This window comes from Salvelinus sp. IW2-2015, linkage group LG17 (assembly GCF_002910315.2).
Source record: "Salvelinus sp. IW2-2015 linkage group LG17, ASM291031v2, whole genome shotgun sequence".
Taxonomy (NCBI): domain Eukaryota; kingdom Metazoa; phylum Chordata; class Actinopteri; order Salmoniformes; family Salmonidae; genus Salvelinus; species Salvelinus sp. IW2-2015.
Window position 1 is genome coordinate 26,410,634 of NC_036857.1, and position 26,549 is coordinate 26,437,182.

At 40.2% G+C, this 26,549-nt stretch overlaps 1 protein-coding gene across 1 annotated transcript in view; it reads right to left on the minus strand.

Annotated features, from left to right (window-relative positions):
• LOC111976974 (teashirt homolog 2-like) overlaps nt 1–24,553 on the minus strand; it is a 45,483-nt gene extending 20,930 nt beyond the window's left edge. The window contains exon 1 of the mRNA XM_024006187.2: nt 24,127–24,553. Within this exon, the coding sequence (XP_023861955.1) occupies nt 24,127–24,166 (40 nt within the window). The 5' untranslated portion in view covers nt 24,167–24,553. The remainder of the gene's footprint in view (nt 1–24,126) is intronic.
• Between the last annotated feature and the right edge of the window lie 1,996 nt (nt 24,554–26,549).

Sequence of the window (26,549 nt, forward strand, 5' to 3'; positions counted from 1 at the left end):
TAATGTACCGTATGTCATAACACTGGTGGTATGCGTATTCTGTACAGAGAAAACAAGCACATCAAAGAAGTGCTGTCCAGTTGAATGAATGAAAGAGCTTAACGAACCTCTGTGAGTGTTGGAGCAGTCATTACTTGACTCTGTGACTCTGGGCACTGTGATCTTAAATGGTCTTAAAAGATGATCCATACAGTAATGAAGCCAGTTCTCCTGTTGGCTCCCAGCCCAAAGTGGAACATAATCAAAGTGAAGTCACAGGGGATAATACTGTAGCCCTGACTACTAAACCACAATGTTTCTTCCTTGTCATATTTATCTTACAATTTACAAAAATGTCTGTTTCGATAAAGCATCCTGAATACTTGTATTCAATGTATCCTGAATAATATTGTTTGCACTCAAAGAGGCAAAATCATATTCAACGAGCCCTACCCACCAGCAGGCTGAACTGAAGTCTACTGCGTCTGTGCAAATGCAGCATGTAATGGCTAAGGCCCACCCTGTCCCTCTTCCTGACTCCTCTGCTCAGCTCAGACCACCCTGCTCGCTGCGTGGCTGTGGCTGGAGCTGCACGTGACAGGATGATGCTGCTCAGTCCTTGGACCCATCGCATTGTTTTTCCTGGACCGTGGTTAAAGCAAATAGCAGCTTAAGGGCCCCGGCACTCACAGTAAAAACCAAATACCCGTGGAGTCATTCATCAAAGCGTCAGACAACCTCCCCCACCTACAGTACCTCCCACCCCCCAAGACATGGCTATCTCCCCCCACTCTGGGTTTTAACTAGGACTCCAAATAATTCCAGAAATGACAAATGATACTTATAGCTCTTGCCTGTGCTGAATCAATAAGCATGCAGAACAACTATCCATCTTGAGAGGTATTGACAGCAGCGGCTTGACCAACATTGGTGGAGAAGCTCTTGGTGGCTTTATGCAAGAGTAGGATGCGGCGGGAGAGAGACAGTACACACAGTAGATGAATAATATTATACAGTTCAAAATCCAGCCTTTATGAACCCATTTAAAAAATGGCAGCCGCCTCGAGATAGAAGGATGTAAAACAGTAAAACCTCACAATGCAACGTGAAGGAGAACAGGCCATGTCCTCTATCCTCCCACTAAACAAGGACGACTATCCATCCATTTGTGGAAATAATGTGACCCGCTGAACTGGGACAGGGGTTATTTTGACAGGAGCACCTGCACGTGTTTACATGGCAGTTTGTAACTGGGCTATGAGCTGATGGGCACTGATAGGGCCCCTCTTCTCTCCTCTCTGGGGGTGTCAGGCCTGTATCAGAGCAGCAGCTGACAGATAGCACTTCAGCCCAGCTTTAGCTGCAGCTCCCCTTGAGGGCCTGTGATTGATGACTAGCACTGCCACCTAGATCCATTTTCTGCTCCAATCTGACTCTTCTACCCCAGGTAGCCTAGCTGGTGGATACCCTACACAATCTGTTATTTTTAATTCCCTTTTCTCTTCTCCCGAAATTCAAGGGTTGTTTTAGTGAGAGTTTACAAACACAGTCACTGGAAAACATCTAGGTTAAACAAATTATTTAAACTCAAAGCTTGCTAGTGAATCTTGATCTTAAACATCATTTAGAACTGCAGGATGTTCAGAACAATAATACCATTAGTACTGAAAATGTTTGGACCCCAGACCCCTGCAGGTCTAAAGGCATTTAAGAACACTTAGCTTAGCCATCTGGTAGACAATTACACAGGAACAAACACTCCGCCTCAGCAAATAAGGCTTGGGTCATCAATCACAGAGGATAGCCAGAAGTTCAGCTGCTATTCCTCTAATGATTTAATAACCCCATGAACTGAAGTCCTCTTTTCTACTCTCTACAACAAGGTTTCACTCAACTGACGAGCGACACAAAAATAAACCATCGCGTCCAATTGGTGGGGGTTCGATTCTGAAAGAAAGCTGTATTTTAGAGTTTAATTTTCAAATTGTGATATCAGCTATCCGTAACAAATGTGAATAGCTATAATTTAAAAACAAAACAATTTGTTTTAAGACACAGCAACTATAATGAGTATGCCAGTGAAATGCAGCATTATCATTATCTTAATGTGCAACAGGCAACAAAGATAAAAATGGAACTTAAATTGTAGCACAGGGTTATAAGTCAAGGAATTTCAAGCATTCATTGTTTTCCCGTTTCAAGCAGTTTACTTAATTAACATTTGGCCCATGCTTTTTAATTGCAATCATGGTTCCCTAAGGGATTCATAAGGGGGCTGTGCAGTAATTGCGAACGTTTATATGAGTTGGTGACACATTCTCAACTCTCCATGGTGAATTTTCAGAGTAGAAAACAGATAGACCAGCAGGTTGATTAGTCATGCCTGTCTACGGAACATCAATACACTAGATGACAGAAAGAAGATGCTCTGTGTTTCCATTCCTTCCACTGTAGTAGTGCTATGTTAATACTGTTAGGATACTTACAGTTCATATACAGTATGTCACTGTAGCACTATAGGGAAGTTGGATGATGGTTTGATGCTGTGAAGGCTGTGGCTAAAGGCTGAACAAACCATGTAAACCACCTATACATGTTTTATGCAAGGAGGGTGTTTCTGAGCTAATAAGAATTCATTGGGTTGTTTCTGGGTTGTGGCCCAGGCCTGCATGGAGACAGTAGAATAAGTAGGCCAGCACCACACTACAGTCTCTAGTCTAGCTCTCCTCTCCTCTGGTACACGTGTCACCTGCTTGCCTGCCTGCCCATGTGGCCCAGTTGAGACGTGACTTGAGCAGGTCTGGCAAGAACCAAATGTTTTCATTTACCTCAGGGGCAGCTACACTCTCCTTCAGCAGGAAGTGGCAGCCTTACATGTCAAGATACCGGCCCCAGACTCTACTGCTACCTGAAAAGGTTGTGCACTCTGAGTTGGGTTTAGAAGACTCCCCGACACACCTCTGCACTCAGTGAGAGTGAAGGTTGTGAAGGGAGCGACAATGTCTGTCTACAGTGGCTAGGAACCTGGTCTGATGTTTGTGTGTCTGATAAACAGTATGAAGTAAACCCAGGAAGTTAATGGTACAATTGGACATTAAATACAGGTATATTATGCCTTTTCATAGAACCTAGATTCTAATACTGTATGTAACAACATAGTGAAAACTGAACATATGTTCAATCAATTGCACATTCAAAGTATGATCAGGTTTGCTTACGTGTTCACCAGATTTGATGGATCTCTATTCAGCTGGGCAGCAGGGGATGGAGGTACTTTATAAACTAAGCTCAACACATTTATTTCTAGCTGAGGACTTGGTGACAGCACATTTAACATTGTGATCTCCATATGAGAGACAGTTAACACTGCTGACAGTTGAAAGGCTCTGAGCGTGCAATTTCCTATAGGCCTACAGTGTGTTCTCGTCACTTTTCATTGGACGGCGACAGAGTATCACTTCCTGATAAAACCTTTAGTTGGACCAATAAACTTAGATTTGATTTTGGGGGAAATAAGATGAACAAAGATTGCATTCCACATTCCAGTAAACCCACAAAAACCAATAAAGTGGTGGTTAAGGGTGTTTTCTTGATGGGGTGGACACAAGAGGAGGGTTGGGGGTTGGGAGGCTGGGTCTGTCTATAGAAACCAGATTCATGATGTACTTAGTTACGTGTGTGTGTTCACAGGTTTCAGGGATTTACAGTCAATTAGAGCAGCAGGGGTAAAAAGGGGAAGGAAAGGAGGTATTTCTCTGAGAATAAGTTAAGGCTTGACACATTTATTTCTGCTACTGCAGCTGAAGACTTGGTGACAGCGCATCAGAAAAGATTTTGTGTGATCCCCATATTCAAAACGTGAGAAACGGTAAATGCTGGAGACAGCTGGAAAAATATTCCAAAAGAGATCAAAATGCCTGCAGCTCCTCATTTTACAGTTGGTAGTGTGTTTTGATTGTTTTGAGTATGTAATGATTATTCAATGTTTGATTGATTATTCAAACAAAACCTACCACAGAAACCACTGGATATCAAAACAGTTGACAGATATCAGTTAAAATAAAATAAACATTTCAGAATAATACCGGTAGCTCTATTTTATAACTAATCAGAATTCAACACACCTGAACGTTTTCACACCCGACAAGGTACTGCTATTAGCCCCTTCAAATGTTATGTAATTATAAGCAGATGTTAGAAAATGATTAGGATACCAAGATCATGCTAGATTGCCAACCCAACAAGTACTGCAATGTTCAGTTATGGATCTACCAGCAGGTTGAAAAATCCTACTGCTAACGATATGTCACAAGCCTTCTGTCTCCATTGAGATATGAAAACTCTTAAATCTTCTTTCTTGAGACATTGAGTGATTGAGCCAACCAGTGCAACAGGGCACAAAGTAACATCTAGGAGAGGTACTACTCATATCCCCCTTTGAAAAACTCCAGCGTTTAATGATCCCCCACTAAGGAGAATCCACACACCTCCGAAAGAATTCAAAATCTCTTTTCCCACAGCCTCTTTCAGCCTTTATGATAAATGACACCCGTCATTCCGCCGTTGCCAAACAGCACAGAGGGGAATTGAACTGATATATGATTCACAAGAACAGGAAATAAACTCTCCCTTTCTCTATTGCTGCGTCTCTTGCCAAGTAGGACGGACCTGGACAGTGTCAATGCTCAGTCTGAAAGATCAGCTGAAGGACTGAGGCACTGACTAAACCTAAAAAGGAATAGACAACAGTATCAAAACCTGACCTCTACCCTTTCTCAAAGACTTGAGCTGTTACTAACTGATGATGAAAGATGGGTCATTGTTTAAAAAAAGAAAAACCTAACAAAAGAATGTATGAGAACAAGCTGAGGAAAAGACAGGGGAAAAAATCAAGCTGGCTTGAGCAACCTAAAGTACGTCATTATAAAATAAATGTAAAAAACATTTGAGAAAGAGCAACCTCCTCCTGCCCTCAATTACTATAAAGCAAGTCAGGCTAATTACCGCTCCTTGATTATCTCAGATTCCTGTGTGAGTGAGTGATAGAGAGAAGGGGAGAGAGATACGAAGAAAAAGCCAGGAAAAAGAGAGAGGAGAGAGAGAGAGAGAGAGAGAGAGAGAGAGAGAGAGAGAGAGAGAGAGAGAGAGAGAGAGAGAGAGAGAGAGAGAGAGAGAGAGAGAGAGAGAGAGAGAAGAGAGAGAGAGAGAGAGAGAGAGAAGAGAGAGAGAGAGCAGAGAGAGAGAGAGAGAGAGAGAGAGAGAGAGAGAGCGAGAGAGAGAGAGAGAGAGAGAGAGAGAGAGAGAGAGAGGGGGATAGTCCTATTTGAAATTGAAAGTTAGCAGGGCACACAACAAACTGTATTGATATCTTATAGTATGTGTGAGGCTAGGTGAAGAAACATTTATCACATGATCTACTAAACGTTTTTATTATGTTTCTCCACTACATCCATGGTAACAATATGATTAAACACACAATTTTCAAATTTCATAAATGTATGTAAGTTTCTCCCCATAGATGTAGGCCTAATATGAGACAAAACCCCATTTGCTCTGTGTTCACAGTGTAGCTGGCTGGTCTCAAAAGAAGAAAGGGTCTCTGCTGCTTCTATGCTGTGTGTGGCTATATGACTGCTCCTGCTCGGCCTGCTTTAGGAGTAGAGCCCCCTCAGGCCAGCCAGCCAGCCCAGTGCTCTGCTCAGCTCAGCGGTAGGCCTCCCACTCGGGCACTGAGCGTAGGGATGTGCCCAGGGCCAGGAGCAGGAGCACTCAATCATCCAGACAGCGACATCCTTTCGCCATCACCATCAGAGGGGCCCCTATGGGGGGACGGGGATATTTATGAGCAGCACGTTCAGACACACGCCCATGCGGCTGCGATTCCGCTGATATACTACCGGCTGGACTGTGGGATGGAGACATATAGTTCATCTACTCCTCATCCCAGAGTCAGAACTCTGGAAGTGCTCCTCAGAGCTTTGTACTGCAGGTTGGGTCAGCCACATGTAAATCTGTTCAGGATATGTTGTTAGGATGTCTGACTTGAATTGATGTAATAGTTAACGGGGTCGTTGTTAACAACACCTTTAAAAGTGAGAATACGTTGACCAACAAAATGCTTAACTATCTGTGATGGTAAATAAGGGCAAAAATGTTTCCATTGCTGTGATGCATCTGTATTATCACTAAGTGCCATTTTGTGTTTTGAATGCATCAATCTAAACATAGGTGAAAAAACTTGATTTACCTCAGAGTGTTGTGTCGGTATCTGTCTTTACTTATATTTCAGGGAGTAGAGTGAGACCAACGGAAACCATGTATAGCCTACTGACATATAAGGAAATGAATTGGAAACGGCTTAAAACTGTTACTGTAAAGAAAATGCTCCTTTGCACCACAAGGGGTTTCTTTCCTCCGGGCGGGTGGGTGGGTGTGTCGAGGGATTAAAAAAGCCATAAAAAGATCTCTGTAATGGCATTAGTAGTGTTTCACTGCCATTAAAAATGTTGAGAAAAACATCTGCTTTGCATTTTTCAGTCCCTCTGTACTAATTTGTCTTCCAAATGATATCTTTGTGAGCACTGATTTAAATGCTCTCACCTTTTTTTAACAAAACAAAAAAAGTATAAAAAGTAATTTATATAAACATACTCTATGATATTAATCGTACAATGGAAAAGTATTTCACTCCCACACCTGAGCCAACTATACGTGTCTACTACTATTACATGAAATCAGAAACCAATAAAATAACCAACTTGTGATTAGTTTATCGTAATTGTGTAGACACTGTCAATCTGTAGCGTCAGCATGTACAGTGCCTTCAGAAAGTATTCATACCCCTTGACATTTTGTTGTTGTTACAGTCTGAATTCAAAATTGATTAAATGGAATTTATCACCCGCCTACACATAATACCCCATAATGACAAAGTGAAAACATGCTTTTAGACATTTTTGCTTATTTGTTGAAAAGGAAATATACCTGGGTCAATACTTTTGCAGCGATTACAGCTGTGAGTCTTCTGGGTAAGTCTTTAAGAGCTTTCCACACCTGGATTGTGCAACATTTGCCCATTATTCTGTAAAAAATATTTTCAAACTTTTCAAATTGGTTGTTGATTTAAGTCAAAACTGTAACTCGGCCACTCAGGAAAATTCACTGTCTTCTTGGTAAGCAACTCCAGTGTAGATTTGGCCTTGTGTGTTAGGTTATTGTCCTGTTGAAAAAGTGGATTCACCTCCCAGTGTCTGGTGGAAAGAAGCCTGAACCAGATTTTCCTCTAGGATTTACCTGTGCTTAACTCAATTCCATTTATTTGTTATCCCAAAAACCTCCCCAGTCCTTAAGCATTACAAGCATACCCATAACATGATGCAGCCACCCCTATGCTTGAAAATATGGAGAGCGGTACTCAGTAATGTGTTGTATTGGATTTGCCCCAAACATACCATTTGTATTCAGAACAAAAAGTTGAATTGCTTTGCCACATTTTTTGCATTATTATATAGTGCCTTGTTGCAAACAGGAAGCATGTTTTTGAATATTTTCCTTCTTTTCACTCTGTCAATTAGGTTAGTATTGTGGAGTAACTACAATGTTGTTGATCCATCCTCATTTTTCTCCTTTCACAACCATTAAACTCTAACTGTTTTAAAGTCACCATTGGCCTGATGGTGAAATCCCTGAGTGGTTTCCTTCCTCCCCGGAAACTGAGTTGGGAAGGACGCCTGTACCTTTGTAGTGACTGGGTGTATTGATACACCCTCCAAAGGTAATTCATAACTTCACAATGAACAAAGGGATATTCAATGTATTATTTATTTTTTAACCATCTACAAATAAGTGTCCTTCTTTGCAAGGCATTGGAAAATCTTCCTGGTCTGGTTGAATCTGTTTGAAATTCACTGCTTGACTGAGGGACCTTACACATAATTGTATGTGTGGGGTACAGAGATGAGGTAGTCATTCAAAAATCATGTTAAACACTATTAGTGCACACAGAGTGAATCCATGCAACTTATTGTGTGACTAGTTAAGCAAATTTGTACTCCTGAACATACTTAGGATTGCCATAACAAAGGTTGAATACTTATTGACTTAAGACACTTCAGCTTTTAATTTACAAATAATTTGTAAAAAATACAAATAAAACATAATTCCATTTGACATTATGTGGTTTTGTGTGTGAGCTAGAGACAAAAACAATCTTAATTTAATCCATTTTAAATGCAGGATGTAACACCAACAAAATGTGGAAAAAGTCAAGGGCTGTGAATACTTTCTGAAGACAAAACATCCACAAACAACACAATGTTTATGTTATTTTTATTTTCTCGCCTCTCCTCCTACTAAAAGAAAGAATGTATAAAGCTTAGCATTCACATTCACACCCAGGTCACATAAAAGGAGCCAGTGTTGAGTAAACACCTTGATTGCTTTATGGCTGGCCCTCTAACCGTCAGCTATAGCAGCCCTGTCTGTCTGTCTGTCTTGTCTGTATCCATCCTCTGTTTGGTTCTGGGAAATCCAGGCCCCGCAGTAATCTTTTCCCTGCTAGCCCTTTAATAAACCACAGGCCGCTTCATTAGCCTGCGCTCACACAGTGATTGATTGCTGCCAGTCACAGAAACCCCATCCTACCTCTTCTCTCCCTCAACCCACAAAATGAGCCACTTTCTCAGCTTCCACCCATCATACTATTAAAGGAGAGTATTCACTTGGAGCCAGAGAGGGGAGTGGCCTCAGCTCTCTAACATGGCCAATGTAACAGTGTTCCTTTTGTTCAAACGCTTGGGTCAACATCGATTTATGGGATGCGCTATACAGCCTCTAATTCTATTATTTAGGAGTTCACATTCTGTTTTGGTACGAGTAAAGACACCAAAATGATCCAATGAGCGGGTTCAACAATGAGCTGTTCATTCTAATAAGAAAGACAGTTGAATGCACCTTGATTGTTAAAGAACCAGTTGGCTTTAGTAGGGAACGTTTTTGTAGATGACATTTAAAGAAAAAGTCATATATCATAATCTCAGTTGTAATTCCAATTTATTTTGGGCACCACATTATAGTCCTGGGCACACATTCCTATTTTGTGTGGGAAAGTCTACTACATTGTAGTAAATTAATTAATTTCAGAAATAAACATTTTTTATGGTGATGTTGGTGCTTATAAAATGGAAATATCGAACATAATACAAATGGATAACACAATTTAGGTTCATATTATAAGGTGTAAACAAGTCGGTGCTGGAGAAAACACCACCATTACTACTAAGGGCCACAACTACAGTAATTTAACAGAAGACCAGGAAACTGTATGATGCCTTTAGCTACAACAGTGATAGAATATACAGTATAAATGGTTAATAAGGCTTTATGTTTGGGTGGCTTTTCATCCTCCTATCCTGTACTGTACTGAAGTACCGTTTCAAATATTCCCTTATCTAAAATGTATGGGCTATGCGATCCTTCACAATACTCAATAGAGGAAGAGAGATACAGAGGGGAAACGTGCTAGATGGTGTTCAGCTGCAGTAATATCACTATCTCACTCTCCTCACCAAGAATTGCTATAAAGCTATTTCGAAAATTGCACCCATATATTTCTGGGAGACAGTTAGCTCCTCTTGGTGACAGTGCATCATTTACATTGAATTATACCATTCAGAGGAGTTATAAGAGCAGGTCAATTACTCACAGCACAGGCCGGACTCAGAGCCAGCCAAGCCCAGTGCCTGACGCCATAGCCAGCCTACTGCCCACAACCTACTGCCTTCTGCCCCTGCAGAGAGAGGACTCAAGATAGACATTCACAGTCACACCCCTACGGTGCTCATATCTGTCTACACACCAATTCAACACAACACCTTCTTTCGCTCACAGTATTCAGATACTTTGACTTTTTCCACATTTTGCTACGTTACAGCATTATTCTAAAATTGATTAAATTGTTTTTTCCCACATCAATCTATACACAATACCCCATAATGACAACACAAAAACAGGTATCTAGAAATGTTTGCAAATATATTAATAATAAAAATATGAAATAGCACATTTGCGTAAGTATTCAGACAATTTACTCAGTACTTTGTTGAAGCAACTTCAGCAGCGATTATAGCCTCGATACACTACAAGCTTGGCACACCTGTATTTGGGGAGTTTCTCCCATTCTTCTCTGCAGATCCTTTCAAGCTCTGTCAGGTTGGATGGGGAGCTTTGCTTCATAGCTAGTTTTCAGGTCTCTCCAGAGATGATCGGGTTCAAGTCTGGGATCTAGCTGGGTCACTCAAGGACATTCAGAGACTTGTCCCGAAGCCACTCCTGCGTTTTTTTGGCTGTGTGCTTCGGATCGTTGTCCTGTTAGAAGGTGAACCTTCGCCCCAGTCTGAGGTCCTGAGTGCTCTGGAGCAGGTTTTCACCAAGTATTTCTCTGTACTTTGCTCCGTTCATCTTTCAGTCGATCCTGACTAGTCTCCCAGTCCCTGCTGCTGAACAACATCCCCACAGCATGATGCTGCCACCACCATGCTTCACCATAGGGATGGTACAAGGATTTCTCCAGACGTGACGCTTGGCATTCAGGCCAAAGAGTTTAATCTTGGTTTCATCAGACCAGAGAATCTTGTTTCTCATGGTCTGAGAGTCCTTTAGGTGCCTTTTTGTCAAACTCCAAGCGGGCTGGAAAGTGCCTTTTACTGAGGAGTGGCTTCCGTCTGGCCACTCTACCATAAAGGCCTGATTGGTGGAGTGCTGCAGAAATGGTTGTCCTTCTCTCATCTCCACAGAGGAACTCTGGAGCTCTGTCAGAGTGACCATCGGGTTCTTAGTCACCTCCCTGGCCAAGACCCTTCTCCCCTGATTGCTTGATTGCTCAGTTGGGCCGGGCGGCCAGTTCTAGGAAGAGTCTTGGTGGTTCCAAACTTCTCCATTTAAGAATGATGGAGGCCACTGTGTTCTTGGGGACCTTCAATGCTGTAGACATATTTTGGTACCCTTCCCCAGATCTGTGCCTCGACACAATCCTGTCTAGGAGCTCTACGGACAATTCAGTTGACCTCATGGCTTGGTTTTTGCTCTGACATGCAGTGTCAACTGTGGGACCTTATATAGACAGGTGTGTGCCTTTCCAAATCATGTCCAATCGTTTGAGTTTACCACAAGTGGACTCAAATCAAATTGTAGAAACATCTCAAGGATGATCAATGGAAACAGGTTGCACCTGAGCTCAATTTCGAGTCTCATAGCAAAGGGTCTGAATACTTATGTAAATAAGGTATGTTTTTTATTATTAATACATTTGCAAAAATGTCTAAAAACAATTTTTTTCATTGCCATTATAGGGTATTGTGTGTAGTTTGAGGAAAAAACACATTTTAATCCATTTTAGAATAAGGCTGTAACTTAACAAAATGTGGAAGAATTCAAGGGGTCTGAATACTTTCCGAATCCACTGTATATTATGACAAAACATTTTGACGTTTTTGTTTGTTTTGATCTACTGCAAGTTTTTTTTTTGTCTATTTGTGCACATAAAAATGTATCAAGAGGCAAGCCGAAGTCGGTAGCCAAAGTCTATGCCTCTTCGTCTGTGATTGGTCAACAGTAGAGATTCTTCAACGAAGTGTTTGTTGTCATTCAACGAGGGATGACTTGTTTTCATGCATATTTTTTCATTGAGAAATACTGCACCAAACATCTTAGTTAGATGTAAAATGAATGGCAGATTTCTTGAGTTATATTAGATTAATTTGAACTATTTTGGCTACGGCGTCTCAAGATTGACAAACAGTATTTTTTCTCATTTTTTCAAGCGAATGTTGGCTACAGTAGGCGCCAGCCGAACCGAAACACACTGACGCCTTAACACAGTTAGTACAAAGTCAATTTGCAAGTGTTAAAATCTCAGTGTTAAGGTAAAATGTGTTGTGAGCGTTATATCTGAGAGTTGATTCTAGGGGGGTTAACACCAGGGGGGTTGAAATTGACATGAAATGCAGTGAATAAATTAAATGTTATTTGAATCACTGTGGAATGAACACTGCATGGTGTTGTTGTTACTTCGACTGTGTCGGGTTAATTTCCGTTAACCCTCCCAGAGTTAAAAAGACGTGGGAGGGGCCTCATTATCATTCTTCCTTAGAATGCTTTGTTGCAGGTTGATTTTTAGAATAGTTTGTTTTAATATCTGTTTCTGCATGCACATTGATTGATTAATTAATCAATAAATAACAAATAAAAATCTAAACTAATCCAATCTGTAAGGAGACTTATTTCACCCGTTACTGAGACGATTGTTCCAGTTTAGATGGTTTAGGTAGTCTTGAATGCAGGTTGTGGATGATAAAACATTCCAATTGTTGGATATCCTTCCTCTGGCTCGATTCTGATGGGAATTACTAATCATTTGACAAACCAGACAACAACAACCCCCCCCCCCCAATCCCAATTGTTTAACACTATTTTGGTGCGTCACATCAAATTTCTAAGAAAGTGTTGAAGGTGTTTAATTTAACACTGTGGCTGTTAAAATTCTGACCTCAAATTTGCTGTGTACGATTCCATTACTAATGAAAAACGTATTTAGGCACTGTAATTATACTATTTTTCTATTATATTTTGTTTCAGTTTCCATTTAGTATCTGAATCTGGCCTTTATAACTGTCACAGCTGCCAATACAGTAGGTACAACATTATGACTGTTAATATGAATCACATCACCTATTTCAAAGAAGAAGGAGGTGTTTTTACAGTAACTGTAGTTATGTTTCTGTTACTCAGATCAAAACACATGGTTCTGTTCTTGCTAGAATAAGCATAAACCATCATATGACTTTCTGTCATGAATAATGATCAATGTGGGCTGTTTGCAGACCGCAAACACTCTGTTCAATGTTCCTGAAGGCGGGAGGGAGGCAGAGAGCAGGGAGCACATTCCTCTCTGACTGAACAGAGCTGAGACAGAGACCCCTCATGATCGGAGCCAGAGGTGGAGATGATCCTCTCAAAGCTAAGGCACTGAGGTTGTGTGTATGTGTGTTTAGAGTTGACATGGCAACCATACAGAATCACAGAGCTATAGCGAAGCTACCCAGCCCAGGCTGTAGAAGAGGGGGAAGGATACTTATTGTGCTGATGATACCGGAGGTTTGGATAAATAGGGTGATGCGTATACTGTCTGTGTCATATCATCAAAGTATGCCAGTAATTACAGAGTTGAGTAACATGACTGACTGACTGTTATTTTCATTACCATTCATTTCCTCAGTAATATACAGCCAGCAGTCTTATGATAGGGTTGGCTATTTATTTCAAACCATCACAGTTATCTCTATGATATCATCAGGCACTAATAGCTTTATTATATAAAGCAACTACGAATGTCATTACACATTTTTTCAGTAAAAACTTGTACGCTCTAAATATGAAGGATCTCAACAAAAAGAGGTCAAACATTTTCTTCCACTTAGTCACTTCCCCAACACTACACTCAGTAATCATCCTTCCTAACATAGAGCTTTCCTTCTTCCCTTTGGTGTGGCATGACGATCATGTGTAAATAGTCTAGGGTCTAAATCCAATGGGAATGAGTGTGCAGGTCTTTTCAGATTTACGTTGTGTTGTAAGTTACGCAGGCAAACTTGGCAGGAAATAAGAGAGGGGGGAAGAAACTCGCCTTTCATCATTTCCCCCAAATCAGAGAAGGAAATGAATATGGATGCCCTCCGGCAGGCGAGAGGGAGAGGGAGAGTGGGGAAGGAAATTCAGTGCCTGATGAGGTCCCTAAAGAATGAGTCTGGACACAGCCGGAACCTGCTCAGCTGGGTCCGTGCCAGGGTGGGAGGGCTAACATGGAGCATGTAGGGAACATGCTAACAGACACACATGCACGTACACACAAACACATGCGCAAAAATACAGTGTTGTCAAAATACGATGGAAATGCAGTTCAAATGTAAGATGGATAGGCCTACATTGTTTACAAACAAACCCCGATCTATATAAACTCCATCAAATGTGTTCCATCTGGTATATAGTTTCACGTATCAAACAGCCAATCACAAAGTCCCCTTTTTCAAATGTAATCAACCCCCGTTACTAAGCCTCTTTCAGCCAGCCTTACAGGGCTGTGTATGAATACATATATTGTACTGAGACATGCCATGGTTGTTGCTGGATACAAACAGAACTGAACCCAGTCTGTCTCAAAACATAACAATGATAGAGGTTCAGACTGTTTAGATGTATGTTTATAGTACAGTAGATATGAAGGGATAGGCAGTTCAGCTGAGAAAGAGCCAGTCCAGTGTTAATGTCATGGCTCCGGGCAATGGGCTATGATCTGTGCATGACCTCTGTGACGTTGTCGTGGAGATGATCTCCCCACAGGCAACGGTTACCAAAGAGATACCAGAGCCCTGAGTTCTGGTCATGTCACTCAGACTCACAGACGATTGCTGTGGCTTATGGCCAAGGAGACGACTGGTTCGTGGTTGAATCCAAATATGATCACTCTCACCACCAGACGCAATGGTTTTCCTCTGTCCCAAACACTATACCACAGACAGTCATGGAGAAAATGGCCAATCTTCCAGAACTTCCCAAAATAACCTGAGGGAACTGTGAGGTAATTCGATCAAACAAAAAGGAGAATGCTGAGTTCCCACAACAAGACGTCCTACAACAGTTTCTGATCACGTCACTGTTAGCTCAATGCTAATATTTAATGCCAGAGTATACCTAAACAACTACAGGTACTCCAAAAATTGTAAAGGGAAACAATAAATAACAAAGATTAGTCATGGATTAAAAAAAAAAAAATCCTATATTTTATTAACATAATATCCCTTTTCCCCTTGTATTTTACATTTTATTGAAACACATAAAAATCGACACTGTATGTTCAGGGAACAGCAGAGGAAACGCCTGAGAATATCTAGATCTGGTTTCCATTGAAATGCATATTGTCGTTATCCCTCAGAATTAATTGAGCTACAGTATGATGTGGAACAGGATCCTGCTAACCCTTAATGACTCCCTCTGGCAGTGTAATGGCAGGTATTAGAGTGCTGATCCCACAAAGCCCTGCCTCCCTGGCCTAGACACACACACAGGCCCCTCAGACTATTTGCCATCATCAGACCAGACGATCTAGTTAGTTCTCAGACGTCACCCGCCTTCTCACTCAGTTCATTTTCATGTTCAGTACAGCAAAACGTTTTACCACAGAAAATGAAAATGAGCGTTCCTTATCAGTCAGGTTCAGGTACTACCTCCCTGTTTCACTGTTTCAAAACGTTTTTTTCCTTACTGCTTTTGGTTTCTGAGTACAATCTGAAAGACAGGAAGAGAAACGTGGAGATACTTCACTAGCTTGACAGCATGACTTATGAGAGGCCTGGTTAGTGACTGCTTGAATGTACATTATGTGATGTGAAATATGACGAGCAGGGAACACAGGGACAACCGACAGGGGATAGGATACAATATACTTTATTGCCCATTTACATGGAAATTCCTTTAGTGACGTCAGCATACAAATACACAAACAACACAATATATTATATGCAGTACAGAAAACTGTAAAGTTAATACAGTCACAAGTCATTACATTTTCACATATTCAAAGTCTCTGCGGCCTACTGTCCGACCATGTATTGGGCCTGCATCTGTCCAATGTCCAACTCTTCCCTGAAATTCCTGTATCACAGGACACAGATTAAGCTGTATCTGCTCATACTGTATTGTATGTGGATAATCAGTTATTACTAAAGTAAGTGGTATTACTAGGTATTCAATAGATAAATGTTACCTTGAAGACTTCAAAAAAATCTTACTTTGGTTTCATATTAATTCAATCCCTTTTCAATCACAATACCTACCTTTTTTAAAAACGAGTTATTTGGAAAAAGTTGCCTGGGTGTTATTTAGAACTTTGTAGAAATGCCAGAAATGCATTTGTCCAATCAGTCATGAAACATTTGCGGTTCTCTAAATCTCATCTGTGACATCATCACGGCATCCAACACCCACATTAACCTTTCCTGATGACAGCTAATGTTCTTTCTTATGTGTGAGATGATCATCTTAAAGAAGAGGTGAGGAAAAGGCTAAGAAAATCCCTAAATAATCAGGGGTTCGCAGTGAAGCTCTGAAACCTATTGTTATTCTGTTATTTAAAAAAAAAAAATTACATGGTCAAATAACTCAAGCATAGATTGGGTACTTTTTTTCTAATTTGACACACAGAAAGTAGAGCCCATGAGTAAGTTGGTAAAAAATAATGGCAATGATTGGCCTATAGGGGGCAATGTTATAAGCATCATAGCTATCACCGGGTTTGACCTAGAAATTATACCATGCTCTAATAAGTTAAAATATGCTAAAAAATACATCAAAAGTATTTTCCCCATGAACCATAGGACCAATGACACCACTATCATCAAGATGAACCACACTGAATTTGGTATTGATATCTCAAACAACAAGGAAACTATTAACAACTCATTCTTTGCATAATGTAACGATAATGCTCAAAATCATCTGCAATCATCTTCTTCTCATGATCCATACGTCAGATTCACTCATTACATCACTGTTAATGGTTTTGATAAATAGATGCTGCATTAAAATATGGCTACACTGTACCTATAGATGCACGTTAGCACATATGCTAATGCTAAAAATACTTTAAAGATATTCCAATCCATCCACCTGACGGGTGTGGTAAATAAACCTGACTAAACAGCATGATCACTACACAGTTGCACTTTGTGCTGGGGACAATAAAAGGTCACTCTAAAATGTGCAGTTTTGTCACACAACACAATGCCACAGATGTCTCAAGTTTTGAGGGAGCGTGCAATTGGCATGCTGATTGCAGGAATGTCCACCAGAGCTGTTGCCAGATGGTTGAATGTTAATTTCTAGACCATAAGCTGCCTCCAACATCGTTTTAGAGAATTTGGCAGTACCTCCAACCATCCTCACAACCGCAGACCATGTGTAACCACGCCAGCCCAGGACCTCTACATCCGGCTTCTTCACCTGCAGGATCTTCTGAGACCAGCCACCCGGACAGCTGATAAAACTGAGGAGTATTTATGTCTGTAATAAAGCCCTTTTGCGTGGAAAATCTCATTCTGATTGGCTGGGCCTGGCATGCCCTCCCAGGCCCACTCATGGCTGCGCCCCTGCCCAGTCATGTGAAATCCATAGATTAGGGCCTATTGAATATATTTAAATTGACTGATGAAATGTAACTCAATAAAATTGTTGACATTGTTGCATGTTGTGTTTTTTTGTTCAGTACATGTATACTCAATGAATTAGCCTCTAGTAAATTTGAAAAAAATAACCAACCTACAGCACTAGTTTATTACTTCACTTGTGTCATCCTTGTGGTATTATGAGATCAACATGGCAATGCTTTCACTGATTGCACATAAAGGAAGATAGTTCCTACATGATAGAGTGCGTGCTTTGTTATCCAACTGATCTTGTGTCCTTTCTGTCTTCCTGTGAACCCCGTTCATTGCTGCTTGCAGCTATATTATTTGAAAATGTTTTTGCACTGGTCTCTAAACAGAAGCATAACATATCCTCATAAATATAAAAATATACAATCTATGCCCTTTTCATGTATCAGACATGTGAGACAGGTTACCACCAGACTATAACAATGTCAGAAAATATCTTCTGAGTAACTTGCTATCATAGATTTCTTGGGATATTAAGTGGAATTAGTCAATCTTCATGGTGTATCAAAATGCAACAGAATCATTATATCTTGGGTTTGCCCGCATACATTTTCTTTCCTTAAATTATACCATTCGTCATACGCTCATTACAAGGACAGTCAATTTTGAACCAACTCCAATTTCCTTTCATTGCAAGCTTAGATGATACAGGATGCATATTTTTCAAAACTCTGTCTAGACTCTGTTATTGTAGCTAAGAAAATACATAGTGCCCTGCATGAATAAATACAATAATAAGTTAACATGATTCACATTTTAGGTTGCATGCGAACGGTCCTGTTACTGTATGTTGAGCATGTTGAGTTTTCACGATAACACTTTAAGTTAGGTTCCAGAGTAACTACCAGTGGAAAAACGTTTGTAATTACAAAGTAACAGGCTATTACAAGCTTTTACATACATATTACAAGTTATTACAAACATATTATTAACGTATGCAGTAATTGCTCAATCGTTTGTGTAGTATTGTATTTTATTGCAAACGGAAATAACCGTGATAAGTACTATGCACGTAAGTAACCTATAACTGTTACCTAATATGTACATATGTGGTACAAAGTCATTACACAGGTTATTCCCTTTGATGATTTACCTATGAATTCTACATACCAGAGTAGACCAAGGCATACAACATTAATATGTTCTCTGGATCCTCTTAATCAAGTTGCAAGTACAACAGAATTATTCTATATTCAACACGGACACCTAAGCTGTCAGTGCTATTTAATGAGTCTCAATTACGATGTTAGTTTCAACAGACTGGCTCAGCACATGCAGGCAAATTCTCAAGGCTTGAAAAGCACACCAATGGAAAGTGAAGAGCAAGAATAGTCTTACATTATCACATTGTGTGGGTACTCGTACTACATTTAACGTATTTCCAACAATGTCGCATTTTAAGGAATATTGTACAGTATGAATCTTTATTGCCAGATGTTATTAAAGAGGCCCATTAACTGACATTATGAACTGAAGCTACCATAAGAACATGGTTTAAAATGGCAAACATCAGAAGAAATCAATATACGGTTCTGCTTAGGGAATCAAGGAATTGATTGATTGTCAAATACAATACTTATACAGTAATTGACATTGGAAATATCATGTTTTTATTGGCCGCTGTATATTCCTGATCGGTTGTATACTAAGAGGTTCATATCCAAGCATCGTTCTTCTAGACACCAAATGTGATTGAATTGGTGAACATTTCAAAAGTGAAAGCCCCCGTTTGACACCAGTCTAGAGAATGGAGAGCATAGGCCAGGGAGGTCAGCCTGGACGACAGAGTATTGAGTTGATTCATCAAATTAGGTCCTATGTAATTACACTGTGGAACGACTCACGAAAGGTGTCAGCTATAAAACAGCCAGACGGGCAATCAGTGCTCATATTAAATGAAAGTGCAAGGTGTCCAACTTCCTATTCCTCTGGCATTATAGAGATGAGGTGTTTTAAGCCGGCTTGGGCAATGTAGCAATTAAGCCCGCTGATTACCTCAACAAATGCAATTTTCATAGATGAATTTGCTAATCAATTTTGTTACGCCTGTCAATTTTGAGAAAGCAGTACAATAGTTTTTCTTCAAATAACACAGCGTAACAGCACATTACCAAAAAAACAAGTTTAAACCTATGAAGAAATGTAGTGAGATTGTTTGGTACTTGTTCCAACTTTCTGAAAATAATTAGAAGAATGGAGTCTTTCCAATATACTAATAAACTAAATACAAACAACATTCAAATGCAAATTGAACTGCCTGTTAACCTTTAGGAATAGCATAGAGGCACAGTATAAAATCAGTTACCTTTGTAATTGTTACAGATCACACCATTAGCACAATATTGTCATAGCCCCTGCTACTGCAGACAGTAACTACTGAGGGTTAATTTGCATAATACATCTTAATTGAAGCCCATTAAGGATTTGATTAGAATCAAATCAGGTACGCCGCAGATAACTTCAGATGAATATTTCCCCTGTGTTTTGGCTTTTTGTTTATCTTGTATAGTTCATATAGTTTTTCTGTCCTCCATTTTGCATTTGCTCTATGCTATTATGTTCTTCGCAATTTAAGTAACTTACAATACAATGTGGCATGTAAGTCCTTGTATAGAGCTGAAATGAGAGGACATCTTGGTATCTAGGATATTCTTCTGTGAATTGTGGCAAATAGAACAGATATGGATCTGTATGGATATCTATATGAGGCATATGGTGGTGGATACCTGATCCGGCACTGACTTCAGAGCCATATGGCCGACACTTTGGTGTACAACTACACATTTCAGTCAACAACTCATGTAGCGGTCCTATTTGTTACTTCATTGTGTAAGAGTAAACTGTGTTTCAGAAGGTGATGTACAGGGTAAAAGTGCTTATTACATTCTTATAAGAATGCAGTGCGCTTTGCAAGTAGACAAACTCCACTGCACTTCATCCTGGACAAATGTTCTTCATGTCATCAAATAGCAGGACCACAGAGTGTTGTTATATTATCTATACTAGTCCCTTCCCAATTTTCATCCTCAAAGTACATTGATGAACTGCCTTTGCTCTTCAGTCTTTTCATCATTTCGGTCTTTAACCCATTGTATCTGTAGGGACCTGGACAAAACGCAGTGCCGTGGCATAATTTCCTTTATACTTGGGATGTCAGGTAGAAATAATGAGATTTAGCCTGCTTACAATAAACTCTCCCAATACTCTAGTTATTGTCTGCCTTAATGAGGAAATAAATCATAACAAGAAATAGTCTTTTTCTGCTGTGATGATCACATGGAAACATTATCCACATGAATCACCCAGCCCAATAGCATATCAAATTGTGTAATTTGCCTGGAAACTAGTGCAGGTCTCAGAGGGAACACAAGGTGAATGAGCGGTTGCAGGCTGCAGTTCCGTTGTGACTGAGGAGCAGTCAGGCACTTGCCTTAAGACCAATCATAACAGTCTGTTTTCCACACAGGAGAGGAGGAGAGGAGAGCGAGATCAGTACGCTGGAGGGCACAGTAGTCTGTGTTCTTATCACCTAGACAGTGCACCGCCCTGTCTGACTCCCTCTCAGAAAAACAAAAGCCTTCCAAACTATTAGCTATCCACACCTGCTGTCACCTCACCTCACTGGCATGCAGGTGGAAATGCAATGAGATCAAACAATACGACCCCATATTACTCTTACACCAAATATAAGCCAAGGATGGGGGCAGCTAAAAAGGGGAGCAAAACCAAGCCACCAAAATCCAAGACATGCAGCAAAGTCTATATTTTTGGAACAAAACATGATAATAACAATGGTGGTAATCTTCTACAGAAAAACAGGCCAGGTAATTTCTCACTATTTTATTTGGTGGTGTAATTTCCTTTTATCCATGTCACTCAAATCAAACAGCTGCATTGGACTTATTTTTACCTAAACTAGGATCAACAACATCTGCCTTAATGGTAAGATGTTTCCAGAACAAACCACTTAGGAGGAATTTCAGCTAGCCAATTCCCACAAGCTGCTGTCACTCACTTAATGGTACTGCAACACTTAATGCCTTTGTCTGTTCTCCAGTTTATCTTGTTAACAGCAAATTGGGCTAACGGTTTGAGGCACAGCTAGAGGTATTGTAAAACCGATAAGATAAATACTTCCACTGCCGCAAAATAAACGTATGGCCACTTTCACTCAGAAATGTATTTAGTCCACTTATAAGGACTAACCACTTATAGGGTTAAACGTGTATCCAACATATGAAACCAAAATACACATTTCATAAATGTTTACTATATTCCTTCCCATATTCATGAACTTTTCTACTTAAATCTAAAGGTTTAGCGTGTTCTACAGTGTGCCAGGAAGGAATTGTCACTTTAAGTTACATTATGCACAATGAATGTTGAAAAAATCTAATAGTGTAACTGGCCTTTACTTGAATGTCTGTAGCCTCAAATTTACAAACATACCTATTAATAGTACTATTCTCCAAGGAGAAGAGAAGCACCCTGAAAACCAAATGTCCCATGAATTAATGTGTACCCTGAAAACCAAATGTCTCATGAATTAATGTGTTGTTGCTTGAGGATATTGTCTTTACTGCCCCTTAACATTTTTAATTTTCACAGAGGGATAGGCCAACTACATCTTTAAGAGCACTACATATAAATGAAACCTGTTCCTTGCATCTCTTATTTCAATACCACTCTCTCCTTGTTCCCTTCCACACATCATTAAACATATTATTATAACATGACTGTCAGCCCACGTCTCTCTTCGCTCCATTCTTGCTCTGCCAGGTAATCAATTTGTCGTCACTCTCTGTAACCCCAGTAAAGTCATCAAGCGAAATGAGTTACAGCTGCAAAGACCTTTCAAGAATACAGAGAAAAAAAGCGAGCGAGAGAAATGACAACACAGCCCAGGAATATTCTGCCGCCTGATAGCACATCCCAGGTCTTGAAGATGAAATATTAATGCACAATTTGTTTATCTGCAGGCCCACATCTCTCCAGTGCCGAGCTGTTAATTTTCTATCGGCACAGACAACGGATCAGTCAGTCATGAACTCTTCACAGCCATTACCGGGAGACATTTTGATTAAGTATTCCTAATGTAGTGGATAGGAAAGAATGAAAACACTCTGCCTGCCAACTTTTGATTGACCATTAAGCCACTGATGAATGTGCCTGTCAAAGAGGAGACAATTACCTCAACAATGAAGAAAACTTACTTGCTGGAAGGCTTATTTCTCTATAGGGTGACACATTTACCAGATTACAGGCGAGGCAGCTGAGAGCGCTGTAAGGGATCGCTTAGGAACTCTCAACAGTTCCCAGAATAATAGTGGGATGGGGCTTTTTTTTTCAGAGTGGATGAATGTGGGACAAATATTTTGTGTATGAATATAGGATGATCTCTGTGTTCGTTGTTTTTCGTTATTCTCTCTCTGTGTGTGTGTGTGTGTGTGTGTGTGTGTGTGTGTGGTGTGTGTGTGGTGTGTGTGTGTTGTGTGTGTGTGTGTGTGTGTGGTGTTGTGTGTGGTGTGTGTGTGTGTGTATGTAGTTGTGTGTGTGTACATACACTTGAGTGTGTCTATTTAGATAAGGGTTTCACTATCTAAGCGATACAAAGATCCGCCATTATTGGGCAGAGAACAATCACCATCTGGTGTCTACATTGCAACCATAATAAGGACCGATAACTTCTAAACCCACTGAACAGCATCCTACCACCTCCACTGATAAATACCCTTCATCAATTCATTCATATCCATCATCTCAATTATTTTGATACCCTCTTTTAATAAAGCAACTTGGATGCACTATAGTATGCTATTGTGTAAACACTATCAAGAACAAAGTCAAGGTTAATCATACGAGTGATGAATTACTTAAGCAATAACAAATAATTATTTTGCAGTTGTGAGGTAACAAAGGATGAACGAAGGAGCAGTTTTTTTGGGGGGGGGGGGGGGGGGTAATGGCCTATCTGGTCTTAGTAACCAGGTTTGTAAACACTCAAATGAGTTGGTCACCATAATAAACCCTTTATAGGCACACTGATGACCCTTAACACTACAGTAGGCAAAAGAGCGTGGTCTACTCTTGTGTTTATATTTTGCACATTGTACTGTAAGTGTAGGCCTACTGTATGTTTTCAGCTGACTGAATCCAGATGAGTAACAACCAGGTATAACTATTTACATAAAATGTGCATTACACTGTTACAGTGTTTGTCAATGATTGTCTCAGGTGTAATCCATCTAGGAAAAAGAATAATTGTTTATGAACATCATAAACAACACAGTACACACACACAAGCCAAAATGTGACATGCTTGAATAATAATAATAATATATTTTTTAAATTTAAAATATATACAGTACTCTCTCTCTCTCTCTGCGTGTGCGTGCTTGTGTTCTCCATTTGTCTGGGCTATAGATATAAAGAGTTCATCGGAAGTTCAAATGTTTAGGACAGCCACCCGAAGCACACATGAAATATACATTTACGCAAGTCTTAATTGTTTATGGCAATACACACCACTTTTGCGTTATACTAAAACAACTTTTGAACGACTTGGACTAAATTACAATACATTTCCTTCTTATTCAAAAACAGAAAACTTAAAAATTATAGCCGAAGATAGCCAAATATTCAAATATGATACTCGGCTATAAAAGATTGCCGAGTATCATATTTGAATAAATTGCACCTTCGTCATCCGGTATTACTGTCACTTTGACATTCGATTTGGGCCAGTGAAGACGAGCTACTACCCAAAACATCATACAGATCAAAGTCTACTGCTATACTCTTTTAACATATACAATATCAGTTTGATAATAACAACATCTAATATTTTTTAAGACTAATATGATAGGTGTGAATGTCCTCTTACCCGCAGCCCGTTTCGGCGCCTGCTGTTTTCTCCTTGGCATTTTTTAACTGGTAGTTCACGTAGCTCACTCTGCCCAGGTGAAATCGGTATGCGGTCTAGTATGATAGTCCATGCAGAGAGAGCGACTCTTTATTTAGAGTAGCCTACTTCTCTCACTATAAAATCCAGAGTCAGAAAACGTTGTCTAGGCAAAACAGATATCAGAGCAGTTATTCTTCTTTCACCTCCGTTCCTAGATCATCTAGGGCGGATTGTCTTCTTTTCTTTTCGTGTTGGACCACCAAAGCCATAGGACTACGTCCGTCAGATGCCAGGCAGGTTTTGAGAGCGCTCTGTATTGAATAGCSTGTGTTCAAGGAAGAGCGTAAAACGTTGGGTAATGGTAGGCTATCACGCACGGAGCAGGCAGGGTGAGGCGATGCCAGCAAACATCGATCCATAGAACAAACTGAACATTAAAAACTCCTCCCTCCTCGCCTGGACTTGATGGCAGCGAGACATTTGTTACACCAGATAATCATGAGTTTATTAAAGGGACAGGGGCCAGAGAACACACCAGGATATGTAAGGGCAGTTTCAGCTTTAATAATGTGCTAGATTGATTTAAGTTACATTTTGTTTTTACAAAGGTTTTCTGAGATGATGGAAGAAAGGAACTTTAATTATTCCCATAGATAGTAAATGCTATATTACCAAATCAAATTATATTTGTCACATGCTTCGTAATCAACAGGTGTAGACTAACAGTGAAATGTGTTCTTATGTGCCATTCTCAACAATGCAGAGAGAGCGGGAAAAATATAAATAATAGAAAAATAATAACATTAGGAATAAATGCACAATGAGTACGCTACCTTGACTATATATATTATTTAAAAGATGGCGCCAACAGAGATGGTCGCCTCGCTCGAGTCCCTAGGAAATGATACAGTATTTCGTTTTTTTAATGTATTATTTCTTACATTGTTACCCCAGGAAATCTTAAGTGTTATTACATATAGCCAGGAAGAGCTGTTGGATACAAGAGCAACGTCAACTTACCAACATCACGACCAGGTATACGACTTTCCCGAAGCGGATCCTCTGTTTGGACCACCACCCAGGACAATGGATCTAATCCCAGAAGCCGACCCAAAACAGCGCCGCAAAAGGGGCAGACCTGGTCAGACTCCGTAGACGTGCACATCGCCCACTGCTCCCAAGTATACTACTCGCCAATATCCAGTCTCTTGACAACAAGGTAGACAAAATTCGAGCAAGGGTTGCCTTCCAAAGAGACAGAGATTGTAACATTCTCTGTTTCACGAAAACATGGCTCTCTTGGCATATGTTGTCGGAATCGGTTCAGCCACCGGACTTCTCCACGCATCGCGCCAACAAAGATAAACACCTCTCTGGGTAGAGGAAGGGCAGGGGTGTATGCTTCATGATTATCAACTCATGGTGTAATCATCATAACAACATACAGGAACTCAAGTCCTTTTGCTCACCCGACCTAGAATTCCTTACAATCAAATTACCTCCCAAGAGAATTCTTGTCAGTTATTGTCACACCTGTGTACATTCCCCCTCAACCAGACATGAAGAAGGCCCTCAAGGAACTTCACTGGACTCTATGTAAACTGGAAACGATATATCCTGAGGCTGTATTTATTGTAGCTGGGGATTTTAACAAAGCAAATTTGAGAACAAGGCTAACTAAATTCTATCAGCATATTGATTGCACTATGCGTGGGGGTAATACACTCGACCACTGCAACTCTAACTTCCGCGATGCATACAATGCCCTCCCCCTCCCTCCCTTCGGCAAATCTGACCACGACCAAATCCGACCAAAAGCTCTGGGAGCTTAGGATACTGTGTCTTTGTACAAGATGACTGCTGAAAATGTTCTCTGTGGTCCTGAAGTACATAGTGTTTGTATTGTCTTTTTATCCATATCTTATCTCAAAAGACGACATGTATATTATTTGAGCAATGTTTGTTGTATGGCTTGATGGCACTATATTTTAATTTAAGTTCCACACACACATTTCTCTGTAATATTTCCTGGTTGTGAATGTACACAACTCGCTCCTACCGTCTTATAGGCAGAAACTCAAACAGGATGTACCAGTGACTAGAACCATTCAGCGCTGGTCTGACTAATCGGAATCCACACTTCAAGATTGTTTTGATCACACGGACAGGGATATGTTCCGGTCAGCCTCATAGAATAACATCGACCTATACGCTGACTCGGTGAGTGAATTTATAAGGAAGTGTACTGGAGATGTTGTACCCACTGTGACTACTAAAACCTACCCTACCCAGAAACCGTGGATGGATGGTGGCATTCGTACAAAATGGAAAGCGTGAACCATGCATTGGAAAGAGGTCTGGGAATATGGCTGCATATAAACAGTGTAGTTATTGCCTCCACA